General features: G+C 35.7%; 1 protein-coding gene across 1 annotated transcript in view; it reads right to left on the bottom strand.

Annotated features, from left to right (window-relative positions):
• Nucleotides 1-19,575, bottom strand: part of LOC5566766 — a 535,713-nt gene that overhangs the window by 40,951 nt on the left and 475,187 nt on the right. Inside the window, exons 6-8 of the mRNA XM_001651123.2 lie at nucleotides 19,405-19,559; nucleotides 19,172-19,269; nucleotides 13,706-13,851 (exon numbers count right to left, since the gene is read on the bottom strand). Coding sequence (XP_001651173.2) covers nucleotides 13,706-13,851; nucleotides 19,172-19,269; nucleotides 19,405-19,559 — 399 coding nt within the window. The remainder of the gene's footprint in view (nucleotides 1-13,705; nucleotides 13,852-19,171; nucleotides 19,270-19,404; nucleotides 19,560-19,575) is intronic.

Below are 19,575 nucleotides of genomic sequence, written 5' to 3'. Positions count from 1 at the left end.
ATTTTTCGTTGGACCCGTTGGCGAAAGCTAGCGGTGGTAATTCTTCTTGGACACCGTCTTGGGAAAAAACCTCGCGAAGGTCACGTCTTTCTCGTTTATTAACTAAACATGGTATCAACAACAAACAAAAGGAAGGGTGAATCTCTGAATTCACTACTTCCTTCCAAAAAAGTGGGTTTTAAAACTGTCACTACACGTGGCAAGAATGGAAGAAAGGACGTTTCACCGGAATGCGAACTTTCTTCCAAGGGTGAAATGAACAATTGTATCGAAATGAGCAATCAGTTCGATGCTCTAGACAAATTTTCCGAACACCAAATCGAAGCAGCCTCTAGCCCAGGCTCTTTGATTCAAGTGAGGAAGCAAAGAGTGCCGCCTATCGTGGTCAGCTGTTCCGAATTTGGGGGATTTAGGCAGGAGATCTTGAACTCCATTAGGGGAATCAAGGTTTCCTTCCAAATCGCAAAGAAAGGAGACTGTCGCGTTTTGCCGGAAACTCTTAAAGATCGTGAGCTTCATCTCAGACATCTTGAAGAGAAGAAGCACAATTTTTTTACTTATGACGACAAAACTGAACGTTTGTTCAAAGTTGTCTTGAAAGGTCTCTCATGTGACTATAAGTCACCTGAAGAGATCAAAAATGGAATAAATGATTTAGGGGAACTTACGTATTGTCGGCAGCCTAAGCAGCTGAACTTTTTAGAAGGCAATTTTACGCAACAATGGAGCACAACAATTAGCAGGAGACAACTGAACTGCACTTGAGCACTCTTCGTTTATTGATAGTTATACATAAAACACTATTTTGTTCTCTTAATCTTCTATTTTTCCTCACCAAAGTCACGAGGCACTTGTTCTTTTATCGGCAATGCAATTACTATTGTCGGCAACAAAAATGTTCACTTCGGCAATCCAAAACTGCGCAAAAACTAACATTTCGTATTTGTTGACAATTCCTGAAATTAAACGTCACTCATTATGTTCTACTCGTTGAAAGGGCCAATGCAGAAAAATACAGACTACACTGAGAAAAGAATTGCAGTTAGAAATAAAATAGCGGAGATTCAAATTGAATACACAACGCCACTAAATTTATGCAGACTAAGGCGCCGTCCACATATTACGTAACGCTCTAGGGGGAGGGGGAGTAGGCTCAAACACATTTTTTTCATGCAAAGACCGTTGCGGAGGGGGAATGGTCGAAAATTGTACATTTTAATGTTATGTCATAAATGGACACTGCCTTATTTCATTTTCATTTATTTTATCGAATAAATTTTGTATTCAATCTCACTATGGCAGCATTTCGGCTTTAAAAATTGCCATGTCATGGTAATAAACTTGCAGCAGGTGCGAATCCAACCTAGAAGTTGCAGCGTAACGTCATGGTTAATTGAACGCGATTATTGGATTACTTGAATTTCAGAGTTGCGTTTGAATGAGTTACATACATGCTCCTATTTGCTACTCGCACATGCGCTACAGTCTATTTAGGGTGCGGCTTATTTTTCAAAAGTTCTCAAAACCAAAAATTCGTGTACTCTTCTGAATTCGAATCATATTAGTAGAGAAACCTCGAAGTTTGAGCCAAAAATATTAAAATTTAGAGGTGCAAGCGTCTTGGAGGTGAATTTTCAAGTTATAAAAAATGGCCTTCAGTGAAGTCACCATAACTTCGGTAATTTCAGCACCATTACCTTAAAATTTTTTTTTTTTTTTGAAAACTTTGTAGAACATCAAATTTGTGTAAAATCAAAACTAGTTTCAATAAAAAGTAGTTTACTCCAATTTTTTTTATTTTACTGAAAAAATATCTTTGTTTGACCATAACTTCATGAATACTCAACCGATTCCAAATCTTTTTGCATGGTTTTTAAGCTTATTTAAATGTGTTCAAGCTTTGCATACAACGCATTTTACTGTTTTGACCAAGTTATTCAGCATTTTAATTTTTATCAGTTAAACAATATTTTTAAAGCTGAAACTGGTTTTCTTTATTTGTTAAACCTTTAAAAAGGACTTGGCAACATTTTTTTAAATAATTTTGAAACAATGATATATTTGCATATGTTAAAAAAACACACTATTCAACTTGTAATTCAAACAAAATTTTTTAGAAACATAAGTTTTATATGAAACATGTAATATTCGGCAAAAAACTTAAATAATCCAAAGAAATTCGATTTTTTCTTCAAAAAATCATGTTTTTGGGTAGTTTTTGTTACAAAACTAAGCAAGGTCCTTGGTTCGATTCCAGGTTGCCACGAAAACTATTTTTGTTTTCGAATTTCGGTTCCATGACGTAAATTTATGAATTTCAATCCAATTTCTTGTGGCGAATTTTCATATGGGGTTCCTATGTTTATCGATAGTTCGTTTTCCTGAGTGTAGTTTGTTTGTCCCAATGTCACCTTCTCGAAGGGGTGAGTTTGGGCCAATTTTCAAATGATTCCTATTTAAAGGAAAATAATCAGATTTCAATTATTTGTTCAGCATTTGCAACGTATTCTCATATTTAACCGAACATATCAAGTCAAATTGCGAAAGTTATTAAAAAATAAATGAGAACTTACGCATTTTTGGCCAAATCTCACCCCCAACAATGGTACTTGCATAGTTATTTTCATTTTTTTTTAATGTCAAGAATTTAACCGTGAATTGAACACTGACAAGCTGAATGGCTCGATATGATTTTGGTCTGTAAAGGTTGCTGCTCTTGAACGCTCTATCACCAAGTTATTACCGAGAGAATGAATGGTATTACAGTCCAACCTCTTTTTACGACCGTTTTTTTACCGACGGTTCGTTTTACGACCACTTTTTTACGACTGAAATTCAGATTAACGAACGTTTTTATAAATGACCAATATCTTACAAAGTATTCAAAATAGAGGATCATGATGTTCAGCAAAATTGTTCAGTAGTTCAAGGGCTAGCACCACCATCACTGAATTGCGGAATTCTACCACTAGGTGATGCTAGTGAGCATGAAACATTTGTTTTGCGGTTATCTTAGGATCCTGGCCACTTAGAAATATGGCGCCTTCTGCAAAGTTGTTCAGTAGCTCAAGGACTATCATTATAAAAGCTATGAGATTCAAAATTTTGCCACCAGGCGGCGCTAGTGAGCATCAAACTTTTGTTTTGCGGATATATCAGGATCCTGACTACCTAGAAAGATGGCGTCTTCGATAAACTTGCTGAGAAGCTCAACTTTGCCCAAGACGCCATGTCTATGTAGTCAGGATCCCGCAAAACAAAAGTTTCATGCTCACTAGCGCCGCCATGAGGCAAAATTTTGAATCGCATAGCTTTTATAATGATAGCGCTTGAGCTTCTGAATAACTTTGCCGAAGGCGCCATCTTTCTAAGTGGCCAGGATCCTGAGACATCCGCAAAACAAAAATATCGTGCTTACTAGCGCTGCCTGGTGGGAAAAACCTTATATCTTTTGACAAAAATAATAATAGCCCTTGGCAAAATTTTGAATCGCATAGCTTTTATTATGATAGCGCATCAGCTTCTGAACAACTTCGCAGAAGGCGTTATTTTTCTAAGTGGTCAGGATCCTGAGATATCTGCAAAACAAAAATTCTACGCTCACTAGCGCCGCCTGGTGGCCAAATCTCGAATCTCTTGGACAGAATAATGATAGTCCTTGAGCTACTGAACAACTTTGCCGAAGACGCCATCTTTCTAAGTGGTCAGGATCCTGAGATATCCGCAAAACAAAAGTTGTATGCACTCTTGTACTGCCGGTGACGCAATTTCACTTAAGCAGTGTTGCCAGCTACGACAAAATTTTGAACCCTTCATGAAAAACTGGATTACAGTTGAAGAGTATTGCTATGTTGCTAAGCATTCTATTTTTCTGTTCCGCTCAAGTTTGATGGTTTTGATCTTTTCTTTATTCTTCTTGAACAGTGCTGCCACATGAACATTTGTGATTCGGCCGACTGTATAGCACACAACACTTCCTTCAACTTTGGTCAACATTCGGTACCGTCATCTTTGAAATTTCTTGGTATTTGCATATCACACCCCCATAAAATTGGCTCTTTTGATAACAATCGAGCAGTGTTGCCATCTATTACCAAAATATGAAAACTTGAACGGCCATTTTGGAAAGTTCTCAACCCATGCTTCAACTTTGCCGAATATCCCGAATCAGTATTTCCGCATATAGACGTTGCATTTTTCAAAAACATAATTATTACCCTGATTTTTTTACGACCCCCCGATAACGGTCGTAAAAAGAGGTTGGGGTGTATTAAAAAAAAATCCGATTGCGATGTCCCAGGATTTATTTTTTTTTGTTTTTGAATATCACTCTCCGAATATGGATCAAAATCCAAACCTTGCCAGTAATGTTTAAGGTTCATATTCTTCTCAGTGTATGAGAAAATCAGAATAGACCCTTTTCAAATCTACTCACTTTTGATTTGACACAATTACATCATCCACTGATTGCCTGTAAAACAACAAGAGTGTTGCCAAAATAGTCAACCTATTAAAAGACGTATATTTTATATGTTTCTCAGTATTTTGAAGTTTATGCGCTACAATCTTCAAATAAGGAAGGCATTGAAAGACTCAATTATTACCCATGCATGCTTTGTTGGATAATTCCAATAAATTAATTAGTTGTGTTCGATCTTTTCTGTGAATTTAAATCGTGAATAATAATTACACCGCAATTGAATATGGTTTTCTGGCAACCTGGTGCAGTAATAAAAAGTGATTGCCGAGGAAAACAAAGTTCATTAATTTTTACTTGTGATTTGAAGCATAAAAATTAAGTATTTTCGAGTGCTTTATAGACCAATTAAAAGTTTAATTGTGCATAAGTGATCGGTGCGTAGATTTTGTGAAAAAAATGGCATTGGAGCGGAGAATTGGACCTTTCGAAGTGGTGAGTTTTTCCTAAGCTGTTCTTGTGTTGTTCTGTTCGGCAGCTCACAAATGACGATGATTTCGTAAGCATTTATTTCATTTAATAATAAAACCCATGTTATATAATATTTTCGTCGAGAATGTGATTTATATGGAAGATTATAGTTCAAGGAACATGTTGAGTACATTGAAGGTAACCCTTGTTCCGTAGATAAATTCTAACAAGGACGATAAGTTAGTGTTGCCGAAAATACCCTCAGGGTGCCGAAGCCATCATTTACCCTACTTGGATTTTCCCCAGTCCAAGTAATCATTATGAAAAAGAGAACCCAATCTGGCATTGTTCGGAAAGGGCTTTCTCAAGAATATTATTTAGTTCACTTTAACAAAAAAGAACTACATAATATTAAAGCTTTAGAAAAAGCCAAACTTATGTTCGATGTCCGTGTGACGTGGGAACATTTCCAGAAACCTGGAGGAAATTACCAGAACCCCACTCAGTGCCGTCGGTGCCAAAAGTGGGGTCATGGTACAAAAAATTGTCGCATGGATGCTAAATGCATGATTTGCGGAGGTTCTTCTCACGCCAAGGACGTCTGTCCAGTGAAAGAAGATACCAGAAAGTTTGAATGCGCCAATTGCAAGTTCCTAAGCTAACTTTTGGGAATGCCCTTCACGCAAAAGGGTCATTGAGGCTCGTGCCAGGCAGATGAAAGATAATATCCGTTACGATAACGGTCGTTTCCGCAATTTTCCTGGTAGAGTATCGAACAATGCTCATTTTTCAGTTAACGATCGCTTGATCATGAACCATACCCATCAGGAAGATCATAATCATGCTCATTCACAAACTAATTTTAATCCGTCGGGTAGCCATTCGAATCTTTCAATTTCGAATGTATCTACCCACGGTAAATCCTTTGCCGATATCGTAGCAGGTAATTTGAACTCCTCCCCTGTTCGATCCATGGGTACCCATTCTACTTGTTTCAAATCAAATGGAAAAAACCCTACCGCCACAGGTAATTCCGCTTCTTCGTCTACCGGAAATTCTAATGGGAAATCACATGACATGTCTGCCTCAGATTTTAATTTTCTAACTGAACAATTGAATCTAATGATTGATGCAATGTTCAAAGCCACCACTATGACTGAAGCAGTCCAAGTAGGTGTAAAATTTACAAATTAAATTGTTATTGGATTACGTTTTTCTAATGGATCCAAATAATAATTTAAATATTTTAAATTGGAATGCTCGTTCTCTGAATGGTAAAGAGGACGAGCTGTTTAATTTTCTTACGGTTAATAATGTGCATATAGCAGTTATTACCGAAACGTATTTAAAACCTGGATCTAAACTCAAAAGAGATCCTAACTTTTTTGTTTATCGTAATGATCGACTTGATGGGGCATGTGGGGGAGTTGCAATCATCATTCATAGGCGTATAAAACATCAACTGTTTTCATCATTTGAAACTAAAGTTTTTGAAACTTTAGGTGTTTCTGTTGAAACACAGTTTGGTAAATATACTTTCATAGCTGCCTATTTGCCTTTTCAATGCTCTGGACAGCAAGTTAATTTGCTCCAAACTGACTTGCGAAAATTGACTCGCAATAAGTCAAAATTTTTTGTCATTGGTGACTTTAATGCCAAACATCGGTCATGGAATAAGTCTCAAAGTAATTCCAACGGCAGAATTTTATTTGATGAGTGCTCTTCAGGATATTTCTCAGTTCAATACCCTGATAGTCCCACATGTTTTTCCTCTTCTAGAAATCCATCTCCGATTGATTTGGTCTTAACCGACTCTAGTCATCTTTATAGCCAATTAGTTTAAATTATATGTCAGGATTTGCAGAAAGAAATCAAAAAGCGTTTTGCTCAATTAAGAAACAAAAATTTTGAAAATAAAATTTCTCAATTGGACCCTGGCTCTAAGCCCTTTTGGAAATTATCTAAAATCTTGAAAAAAACCTCAGAAGCCTATACCGGCATTGAAAGAGGAAAACAAATTATTACTAACTAATTGTGAAAAAGCTCAAAAACTTGCTATGCAGTTTGAAATTGCGCACAATTTCAATTTAGGACTTACTAGTCCAATTGAAAATGAAGTTACTCAGGAGTTCGAAAATATTCTCAATCAAGAGAACGTTTTCAAAAATGCCTGGGAGACTGATTTGGAAGAAGTGAGAACTATTATTTAAAAATTCAAAAATATGAAAGCTCCTGGCGATGATGGAATTTTCTACATCCTCATCAAGAAACTTCCAGAAAGTAGCTTATCATTTTTAGTTGATATATTTAACAAATGTTTTCAATTAGCATATTTTCCTGACAAATGGAAAAATGCTACGGTTGTTCCAAAAACCAGACAAAAATCCTGCAGAAGCTTCTAGTTATCGTCCAATCAGTTTGCTTTCCTCCATCAGTCAACTTTTTGAAAAGGTTATTTTGAACAGAATGATGGCCCACATCAACGAAAATTCAATTTTTGCCAATGAACAGTTCGGATTCCGCCATGGACATTCGACCACTCATCAACTTTTACGTGTAACAAATTTTATCCGTTCCAACAAAACTGAAGGCTACTCTACTGGTCTTGCTCTTCTAGACATAGAAAAAGCATTCGACAGTATTTGGCATGAAGGTTTGATTGTAATATTAAAAAAAACTTCAATTTTCCAACATACATTGTTAGAATAATTCAAAGTTATCTTGTCAAATCGTACACTTCAGGTTAATTATTAGTATTCCAGATCTGAAAGACTTCCTGTAAGAGCTGGTATTCCTCGAGGCAGCATTTTGGGATTCCCCAGAATCTCTGGGAGAGATTCCCCAGAATCTCTGGGAGAGATTCCCCAGAATCTCTGGGAGAGATTCCCCAGAATCTCTGGGAGAGATTCTCCAAAATCTCTGAGAGAGATTCTCCAGAATTTCTGGGAGAGATTCTCCAAAATCTCTGGGAGAGATTCTTCAGAATCTCTGGGAGAGATTCTTCAGAATCTCTGGGACAGATTCTCCAGAATCTCTGGGACAGATTCCCCAGAATCTCTGGGAGAGATTGCCCAGAATCTCTGGGAGAGATTGCCCAGAATCTCTGGGAGAGATTGCCCAGAATCTCTGGGAGAGATTGCCCAGAATCTCTGGGAGAGATTGCCCAGAATCTCTGGGAGAGATTCCCCAGAATCTCTGGGACAGATTCGCTGGGAGAGATTCTCCAGAATCTCTGGGAGAGATTCTCCAAAATCTCTGAGAGAGATTCTCCAGAATTTCTGGGAAAGATTCTCCAGAATCTCTGGAAGAGATTCTTCAGAATCACTGGGAGAGATTCTTCAGAATCTCTGGGACAGATTCTCCAGAATCTCTGGGACAGATTCTCCAGAATCTTTGGGACAGATTCTCCAGAATCTCTGGGACAGATTCTCCAGAATCTCTGGGACAGATTCTCCAGAATCTCTGGGAAAGATTCCCCGAAAGAGAGAGAGGGAGGGGGTTCTCTCCGATTTTCGGAGAAGGATTTTCTTCGAATCTCGGAAAGGGATTCTCTCTGAATCCCGGAGAGGGACATTCTCTGAATCCCGGAGAGGGATTCTCTCCGAATCCCGGAGAAATATTCAGTTTGGCTTACGAAGCAGGATTGCGTTTGAATCTCGGAGAGGATAAAGGATTTCTTCAGTGGGAGGGAGACTGGGGTCAAAACTTTTTATAAGAATCCTGCCCGAATTCTGAAGAGTAGTTTCGTCTCTTCATCGTCAAATCTTTGCCCGAATCCCTGATAATGATTCTTTTCGAATCCATGACTGCTATTCTGTCTAGGGTCACCATACTTGCTCTCAACGGATAGAGTACATTTTATCAATTTTCTAGAAAAGTACTGAGAGTACTAAATAAAAGATTACACTTTGCAGATTCTAAAAAAAATGCGATTGTTTCAATGTTCTTGTTTTGACCATACTTCTTATTGCTCCAATCCTCAGGTCGCATTAACCTATAGTAGTCAGTAATATATTAAAAATTAATATGTTTACTAGTTACGTCTTTTTCTCGTTCAAATGATGAAAATAATTTTCAGATTCATGATTGCAGCCACTTTTCCTACATCTTAATCACATTTTTTTTAGTAATAAATCATTTCCAACTTTCCGTCATAGATTTCTTGAGATATACCTAACCCTTATTTTATACTCCAATTTTTTACTCTGAGCAAATAGATATATGTATTAAATTATTATTTTTTTGTGATAATACAATAAACAAATTATAGACAAGCCGTTATCCTCTTTGTTATAAAATTGTCTTTCAAATAAGGCATGTGACAAATTCCATGTCAAATCAGTCAGTCACAAAACTCGACCATCTTCGATTTGCAGATAATTTTACACACGTTTTTGGTATGATACAATAAGTGTTTTCCATAGAAAAATGGATCATTTTGACTCGAGAATAACTTCTGAAAATGGCCTATAATTGTATGTATGCAACTTATTTGACAAATTCTAACTCCAAACCCATTGATGTTAGAAAAAATGTTTTATGAAGAAACTGTAGTGAACCGTCTGGCCTAAAAGAAAAAAATACATACTGAAAAAATATTTTATGTTTTTCCATGAAAAATTCCAAAATAAAACTAAAATTTAATATTACAAAAAATCTCATTTGCAATATTTTTTTAATTTTTACCATAGAATCTTGACAGTAAACAGATGTTTGGGACAAAGTTTCATGATGGAGAAATTTTTAATAAAACAAGTTTTTTCTAGTTGTTCACTTTTGGTCTATCTTCCGAATTTGGTTTTTTTTGTCGAAATAAATACGTTTTGATTATACAATAAGAATCTTGACTTGATTCTTAACCATAATGATAATATGAATTTTTGAATTATATCGAGTTTAATGCAAAAAAATAATATTTAAATATCAAAATATGCCATTTTTATTAATTATTCGCGTTTCTCCATCAATAATTTTACGCTTTAGAGAGCAAAGGCCATATTTTTTCTTCTTTTTTTTCATGATGAAGAGTCGCGAAAAACTAATGAAAATGGCCTATTAATATTTTTGCATTAAACTCGATATAATTCGGATAAAGCTACTTCTAGAGAAATTATCCATACACACTCAAACAGAGTGTGAGAGTTCGGTAAATAAAATTACCGAACTTGATCTGTAATTCACTAAATTACTGATCTTTCGGTAATCACGCGATTTTTGACAGCAAAACTACTGAATTTCGGTAAATCTGTCATTATTTTTACTGAGGCGTCTGTGATTCGTCAGTATTACCGACAACGGTGAAAAATTCAACCGGTGTTTCGGTAATCCATCTATTATTTTACCGAAATCGGTAAATAATCAAGTTGACAGCACCATGCTGCCGTGTGTTTTTTTTTTCTGGTGGGCTTTTGGAAGTAACAAACATTTCGTGTAACCAACGGCGACTCCATCTTCAGACTTGGTTGGTTATTGATCTACACGTGTCGTAATGCAGATTAATGAATGACTACAATTATACAATCATGGCGATGCAATAAAATATGAATGATAACGTGATGTTTTTTATGTTTTGGATGTTGCTGATAAGATACAGGAGAAAAAAACAACCCGTGGACATGGATAACTTTTTTTCATTAAGCAATTACCGAACAATCAGTAGTTTTGACAGCTGCGCTCGAAAATTCAAATTACCGATTGTTCGGTAATCGGTTCGTTTACCGAAATGATTACCGACCGGTCAGCTGTTGAGATTTCGGTAAATAAATTACCGAATTTGGTGATTTGAGCTAGGTGTGTATTATCATCATAGTTCAGAATAATTTCAAGATTCTTATTGTATCATCAGAACGTATTTATTTTGACAAAATTCGGCCAAAAGTTGTTCTTAGAAAAACTTTTTTATTAAAAATTTCTCCATCATGAAACTTTGTCCCAAACATCTGCTTACTATCAAGATACTATGGTAAAAAATTGAAAAATATTAAAAATGGGTTTTTAAGTAATTTGAAATTTAAGTTTTGTTTTTGAATTTTTCATGAAGATAAATAAAATATTTATTCAGTGTAAATTTTTTTTTCTTCTTCTCTAAAGTCAACTGTTCCGAAGTTCGAATTTTTCAAATAAGTTGCATGCAAAAATTTATACGCCATTTTCGAAAGTTATTCTTGAGCCAAAATGATATTTTTTTTTGTATGGAAAACACTTATTCTACCATACCAAAATCATGTGCAAAATTTTATCCAAATCGAAGAATCAGGCACGATTTTTATTTTTTTCGACTCATTTTGGATGGAATTTATCATATTTAACAAATACTTTTTAACAATAAATGTTTGAAACCAAAAAGAAACTGAGAAGAGTAAATTTTGAAACGTTATGCTAAATGAAAGTTTGATTGATTGATTAGTTTTTAGTTGTGTTTTTAATACCATAATCCGGGGGCAAATTGATCACTATTTCACAACTTTTCATCATGTTATCCTTTGGAATTTAAATATTGTCAAATTTATTTCGATAAAATCAGTACTTCATTGATCTCTATCAGTTTATGTAATTGATTTTTTATGGAAAAAAATAACATTTCATAAAATTAGTTTCAATATCAAAAATTGAAAATGACACATTGGGGCGAAATTGATCACAGCAGAATGTAAAATTTCCCTATCTACTAAATTTGGGTCTCCTGAATCTGAAAATGATGACAAAATTCTTACAACTCGTGTATATCATCATTTTATTGCAAAATTAAACTTTGTAAATCTACATAATACGCCTAAGAGTATGCAATTTCCCTTGAAATAAGCAAGTTATTCAACAATAAACGGTTTTATGAGCAAAAAACTATTCTTGTAATGCTGTGCGATTTTAAAAAATGAGTTCAGCAGTTCACACTGAAGCTTACACAACATTTTTAACACTCAAAGTTTGCATGCAGGCTTAGCACCAGCGGATTGTTTAGTACCGACATTTCCAACAGTATTGCAATCACCTTCAAAAACTGTGATTTTTTCTATGCAAAACTGACCTTAATAAAAATGAAATAGTTTAAAATCATCATAAGACGTCTATAAAGTAGAAAACAAGGAATTTCTGTGATGCCGATGAAGTATTAACCATCCTTGAACGGAAATGCTATTTGATACCGGCCTGATGAAATTCACCCAGTGATCAATTTGCCTCCGGATCACGGTATTATATTTTTAAGTTGAGCCCTTCTAATCCCTCACCTTTGTTCAACCATTGGGATTTTCAAACATATCTGGAACAAAGCACACTTAACCCTGTTTAGCAAAAAATAATAGTACACAAATTTTCAACTAAAAATGAGTACTTGTACTCAAAAAAATAGTACGTTTGGTATCCTTTATTCTGTATGAATCTGGAGGAGGCTTTTATTCAATCGCCTGAGATGGAGTCTGTCAAATTCCAGAGTAGATTTCTATCCATGTCATTTAGTGGAATTGTAACTTAATCCTGTTCCGATATTCTCTCTGAATACCTTTGCTGTATTCCGTTGCACAATTTTCTCGTAATTTCATAACGAGATTTAATCAGAATCCCCTAACGGGCTTTTATTGTATTTCTTTCGCAAGGTGATTCTGTCGGAATGTTGGATAAACTCGCATACCTGTTGAATTCTCAGAGAAGAATTCTGTTCAAATTCCAGAAAGAATTTCTATCTGAATCCTGGAATAGGATTCATATGACAAGTTTTTTTTTTTCGAGGAATACATCATAAAGCTCTCTAATTGCGGGAACAAGATTCTCTGTGAATTCCGTAGCGAGATTCTCTCTAATATCGGAGCGGGATTATTTCTAATTATCATATTGGGATTATCTCTGTTGAGCAGGATTCTGCTCAAATGCCGAAGGAAGACTCTGCCCTTAAAGGCTAATGTTATTTGCTTGAGGTTCTCATTTTAGATAATCTTGTAGAATAAACCTCCAAATACCTGTGGGATTTCTATAATAATCCTAATGGGATGCTTTAGAACTCCAATGGGGATAATATCGTTGATTCATTGGGCAGGTTCATGTGGCGTTTTCTTTACGCCTCCTTTTCTGAATATCAACAAGCAGCTGTCATGCCTAAATTTTCATCAAAATGATACGAGTATACCCAGGAGTGTATGGGGCTCTGTACTGTTTTGATTTTGCATGAAATTTTGACGTTTACTGGCCTTGTTGTTTACAATTTTTTTGAAGGGGTGAAAGAAAGAGAAAGATTTTTATGCAGTCACGCTAAAAAAAATATACATTTTATGTGACAGATAAACGATCAACTGTTAAAAGTGTTGAAGGAACGTTATACTTGGTCTTATTGATGCGTATGTTATTTCAGATATTTGTGAAATATATTTTAAACTAAAATACGGTCTGAAACTATCCGACCCAACTGATTTATTGGATTTATTGCCTGCATCAAACTGTAAATGCTTTGTGTGAAGTATTTTGAGTGTGCACTTTGAAAATGGTTTCCTGCGAGACAAGTAAACAAACAACGGTTAGCACTGGTGGAAAAATTTGTGTTCAAATTGAAAGACCAAAATGCTCGAGACCACACCCCTCAGCTCTTGACCACTCACTTTCAGATGTTGCCTCTATTAAATTTTATTTACCTCACATAAATGAGATCGCTTCGTGGAAATTTTACATAATTGTTTTGCTCAGCGTGGCTTTCGAACATAATAGCAAGCGTGTTGAAATTGAATTCCATTCCCGGTATTAAACGCTTGATGGAGTTATAGTTTTGCGATGAAATTGCTTCCAATCATGTCGACAACTAGTAAAAAAACGAGTAAATTGCTCCATACTTACTTTCTCCGGCGGCCTTCTCCCTAAATGCAGTGAACAAAATCGAGAAGGTGGAATTGATGGCGGACGCCTCGGCAAAGAACCGGATGTGCAACACGTTCGTCTTGGACACCACCGAATCGGCAATCGAGCCGCAAAAGTTCTTCAGTCTGCGGAAGAAACGAATAGAAATCAAATAGAGCGGTTCCACGCGAAATCGTCCATAAAATGCTGAAATCTGACATGTACCATTCCGATTTGGATGAAACTGCGCAGATGTATTAAGTATATGAGACGAAAATTATCTCATATAATTGGGGATCGTTTAGAATCGAGAGTAACTTCTGATAAGGGCGTATGTATTTCTGGCACCACCATTTAAAATAAATTGTACCTCGGAAACCGTTTGTTATAGAGAAATTGTGTCTGAGGAGGGATGGTAGACAATCGAATAGGCTTTGTAAAAAAAATAAACACTGAAAAAAAAAATACTCTTATTTTCATGAAAAAATCGAAATTAAACTTTAAAATACAAATTGCTAAAAATAGGTATCTTCGATTTTTTTCAAATTTTTTCTGTAAAATTTCAATGTAAAACCAGATGTTTTAAGCACAGTTTCAACATGGTGCAATCTAAAATAAAAAAGTTTGTCTAAGAGCAACTTTTGGTGCATATCTGAAAATTCAATTTCTGGCCGTAGAAAAGACGTTTTGTACTGTAATATTATTCTTCATCCAAAAACAATTCAAAATGCTTATGACAATTATCTTCCTAAAACTAGCCGTTTTCTTGATATTTAGGATTCAATTATACAGTGGGATTCCGTTTTTGGCAACAAAGTCGAAATTTTCAGTTGCCAAAAACGGAACCGTGCCAAAATCGGAACCCAATTTTTTTAATTTCAAAAATATCATTTTGACATTGTTTCATCATAATTATGGAACCAAATGATGGCCAGGCTTCCGAACGGTCCATTTTGAAGTAGAATCCGTAGGATAGGACTATGTTATAAATCTGAAGATCCGACATATTTATTTTGACAGGCGTTCTACACACTTTTTATAGCCAAAATATCTTCAATGATGTTTCATAAACTTTATGTATACTATTTGTATACCTAGGTCATGTAAAAACGATAATCGCATTAGTGACCTTTGTTCAAGAACAAGTGGTGTAAGAATACAGAAATTTCATTGGCGTATTTACAAAAAAAGTTCTAGGTGTTATTTTAAATTAAATTTCTTGCAAAGTAAGGCATCTGATATCAAATGATTAACTACAGTCAAAGAGTACACAAAAACAGCTGAAATCATTTGCTGTACCAATAGAAAACTATTATATTTTTTGGAACATAATATTGACTAAGCCTTCAATAGGGTTTTCCATAGAAATGTGGACTTCGTAGCTATGAGATTAGCGGCGTCAATCGTTTAGGCGTATTGTACTACGGAGTGTAGGTTCGATTTCGTGGAAGTTCACTCCTGTCGGAGGAATCTTTTCGTCAAACAAAAATTCTTCATCTTCAATGAATATTTGTCCGTGTGTCCGCAGTATAACATAAGTGCAGCCTTTGGTTTAAGACGGTGTATATTGTCTTTTAAATATGGATGAAAAATTCCTCTAAAAATTATTACAAAATGGTATAGAACCCGTTTGTGTTATAAACTAGCTTGCTAGGAATCCACAAAATCTTGCTTAGAATTTTTTGGATCTTACTCAGGAGTCAGATAGGAATTTACATCTACCCAAGAGCTTGCTAATAATTTTGAAGATAGCGCTTAAACTTTCAAGATTCCGTTGCGATATTGCTGAAAATTCTCAAGTTTCGGATCGAAATTCTCAAGAGTTCATAAGGACTTTCCAGAGTGCCACTAGCAATCCCCAAATTCTGCTGGAAACCTATTCAGAATCCTCAAGATCTTACCAAAAATATTCAAAATACAATTAAGAATCCGCAGTATTTCTCTAAAAAATCGCAAGCTGCCTTATGAATCTTGGGAGTTTACATGGAATCGATTTTGCACAGCATCCACAATATACATTCTCAGGTTCCCGTAAGAAACCCCTTAGTAATATCCGATAGGATTTCCCAAATTTTGCTCAGTATTTCCAAAAATTTGCTGCAAATTCTCAGAAGCTCATATTAAAAACATAGCAGTCAAAAATCGAATCCAGAATCAGAATCCAGTTAGACAACCCTTAGACCTAGCCAGGGGTCACAAGAAACATTTTGATAATTTCATGCGGCAGGCATACTTGAATTAAATCTTGATATAGCACGTAGTATACTTTAGCTTGAGTAATACTGGAATATAATGTTGGATCATTTCTTTAAAAAAGTGATTTGCTTCTTTTGCTATGGTATGTTCTACATAAGCAATGCATGTAATTGTACAATAAGGGGCCGTCCATAAATGACGTAGCATTTTTTCACTGATTTTTTACACCCCCCTCCCCCCTCGTAGCATTTCGTCACAAATACGGGTACTCCCCCTTGGAAAATACGTAGCATATCAAGCACACCGCCCCCCTCCCCCCCCCCTCTTTTTTTTCTGACGGGGTTGAAACAAAAAAAATAAATTCGGAAGTTCAATACAAAGTTTGATATTAATTACTGACTGAAATGTAAGGATAATCCAATCTAACAGTTTGTTATACAGAGCGCTCAAAAGTAAACAGTTTTAAATAAACATTTTCCTGTTTAAGTTACATAATTTTGGTTTCCAGTTTCATATAGGCTAAATTATATTCCTAAATGCTTATTTTTGACAGATACGCGTATTTCGACTACCACTTGCAGTCTTCTTCAGTGTCAGTTGAAGAAGACTGCAAGTGGTAGTCGAAATACGCGTATCTGTCAAAGATAAGCATTTAGGAGCGGAATTAAAAGGTACACGGTACTCCATCTACTTTTAAGTTTCTCTATTTGAGATTCTGCTCAGAGGATTCGAACATTCATTAAAGAGTAAATTATATTACTTTTGCTAATGTTACCTTGAAAAACAATTTTACTATAAAAAATGTGAAATAAAATGGTTGATTAGATTGATGAAACTCGTTACTGTCGAGTTAGGGTGCAATATATTTCATAATATATTGAACAGAAATTTCGTTATATTACAGGATTGTTTTTTAGTTATTTTAGTTAGGAAATAGGTTTCAATGAAAATGATCAACAAAATATATTAATTTGAAATGAATCATTGTCATTATTATCCAAATTCAAATCCATTTAGCAATCAGTGGCCAGGTACATAAAGATACATAAAGATACGATTTATATACAAATTATTCATATCCATTAATATTTCAGCTGAACTTTATTATCGTTTCCATACTGAAATAATCTTGCACAACCTATAATGAAACAGTTAAATAATAAAAATTGTTCAAATTACCGAGTTATTAGAAAATTTAACGATAGGGCAATTTTTATTATTCTTGTGATATGAATGTTTTGAAGCTCATTTTATAACCCAAGTTTATAAGTAAAAAAACAAAAAGAAGTTTGATAAAAAAAAATTGCATGCCATTTTTTTCAGCGCCTCTGTTTTTACCGACTTGTTTCAAAATGCTACGTCCACTAGCTAGGACCCCTCCCTCCCCCTCGTCACACTTCGTCACAAATTCGTGAAGCCCCCCCTCCCCCCTAAAAAGCTACGTCATTTATGGACGACCCCTAAAGAGAAAAGTGAGCTGAAATTGTAAAACGAAACTGTATATGCAAACTCTGAGTGATTTATAGACTTTTTGTTCCTCTTATGTCAATGTTGCTTTGTTAAGAAAAGCTGTTCCAAATCTGAAGAAAACTGACGTTTACTAATTACTATTGTCTACTGGCATACTCAAGTGGGCTAGTCATAAAGCGTGAATGCCTGAGAAAAGATGTTGGAACTCTAATTGATACTAGTAGATACTCATAGAGATTAATGACTTCATGAAACGTTGCGACTATTCGGCCATCTAGAATTAAATAAGCGTATACGGTGCTCCTAGAAGTTGGTGACATTTTGAGAAATACCGGCGAAAATTGAACTCAGGAATGCGGTAAGCGTGAAGCTGGATTGCTTTTCAAATGACTAAAACAAACGACACAATAATATTTACAAAAAAATACAAATTTTAATGATATTGAAAAATGTTGCCAAAAACGGATCCATTTTGTTGCCAAAATCGGGGGGTGCCAAAAACGGAGCATGCCAAAAACGGAATCCCACTGTATTAATATCATAAAACTTAAGAAAATACGCCCGTTTCATAAGTTACTCCAGATGCTCCACCAACGCCTCTTATATAACCAGAAATTCATTTTTCAGAAATACACCAAAAGTTGCCCTTAGAAAAAAAAAATATTTTAAATTGCACCATGTTGAAACTGCCCTTAAAACATGGGATATTAATGTGGAAAGAAATAAACGTAACATTGTTGGTGGAGCATCTGGAGTAACTTATGAAACGGGCGTATTTTCTTATGTTTTATTATATTAATATAATTGAATCCTAAATATCTAGAAAACGGCTAGTTTTAGGAAGATCATTGTTATAAGCATTTTGAATTGTTTTTGGGTGAAGAATAATATTACAGCATCAAAACGTCTTTTCTACGGCCAGAAATTGAATTTTCAGAAATGCACCAAAAGTTGCTCTTAGAAAAACTTTTTTATTTTAGATTGCACCATGTTGAAACTGTGCTTAAAACATCTGGTTTTACATTGAAATTTTACAGAAAAAAATTGAAAAAAAATCGAAGATACCTATTTTTTACAATTTGTGTTTTAAGGTTTAATTTTGATTTTTTCATGAAAATAAGAGTAGTTTTTTTTCAGTGTTTATTATTTTACAAAGCCTATTTGATTGTCTACCATTCCTCCTCAGACACTTTTTCTCTATAACAAACGGTTTCCGAGGTACTTTTTTTTAAATGGTGATGCTAAAAATACTTACGCCCTTATCAGAAGTTACTCTTGATTTTAAATGGTCTCTCCACCAGTGGAAAAAAACTTATTCTATTATATCGAAACTATGTGCAAAATTCCATTTGAATCCAAGGTAGTCGAGTTTCATCGTTTACCGATTTGGCGTGGAACCGCTCAATACATGAATCAAACGAGTGACAGACAGGTGACAAACAACCACGCGCCTCCATCGAATCGAAGGTGGCGGCCGGCCGTCATTCATTCTTCATTTATGGGATTTTCATTGAATCGCAGAGTAGGCCGACCGTAAAACTGTTTGGTTCGGATGGTCGTAAAAATTCTTGACCAAAGCAAATCCTGTCGCTCTTCTGGCATTGAGATTCCTACCAATCCACACGGTGCTTCCCAGAACGTTATTATCAGAGAAAAATCATAAGAATGACTGGTGAGAATCACGTCACGAGAATGACCAAAATTTTTATTTCCTGATAATATCGGTCTGGAAGGCACCGTGAACCGGGATCGACGGACAGGTGCCAATGAAAGTCAACAAGCGATGCTCCCAATACTCACCTTGACGGCAGATCGGTCCGCTCGGTAAACACGTCCACGAAATTGCTCTCGCAGTCGTTGGGCTTTTCCAGCTTGAACATCAGGAACGAAAGCTGAATCTGCAATGGGAAAGATAAGCTCAGAGTGGCGAAGCGAAAGGGCAGGGAGGTCACATTAGTCTACTCTGCTGTAGTGGGGTCCACATACAACAGTCCGGGACGGGACACGGTTCGTAAAGTTTTCGTAAAACTGACCTTCCACCCGTCCTGCACGGTGACGACCCACATGCAGTCCAGCGTCAGTCCGTGCTCGATGACCGTCTGCTGTTTCTCCCTCGGAACGTCCGTCCGGTTCAGGAAGCCCTCCATGCCGGACACCTCGATGCGGCATCCCTCGTCATCGTAGACGGCTGTGGAAATCGGGGG

This window comes from Aedes aegypti, chromosome 1 (genome assembly GCF_002204515.2).
Source record: "Aedes aegypti strain LVP_AGWG chromosome 1, AaegL5.0 Primary Assembly, whole genome shotgun sequence".
In the NCBI taxonomy this organism is placed as follows: Eukaryota; Metazoa; Arthropoda; class Insecta; order Diptera; family Culicidae; genus Aedes; species Aedes aegypti.
The sequence above is the reverse complement of the archived record's forward strand: the minus strand, read 5'-3'. Positions and strand labels throughout refer to the sequence as shown.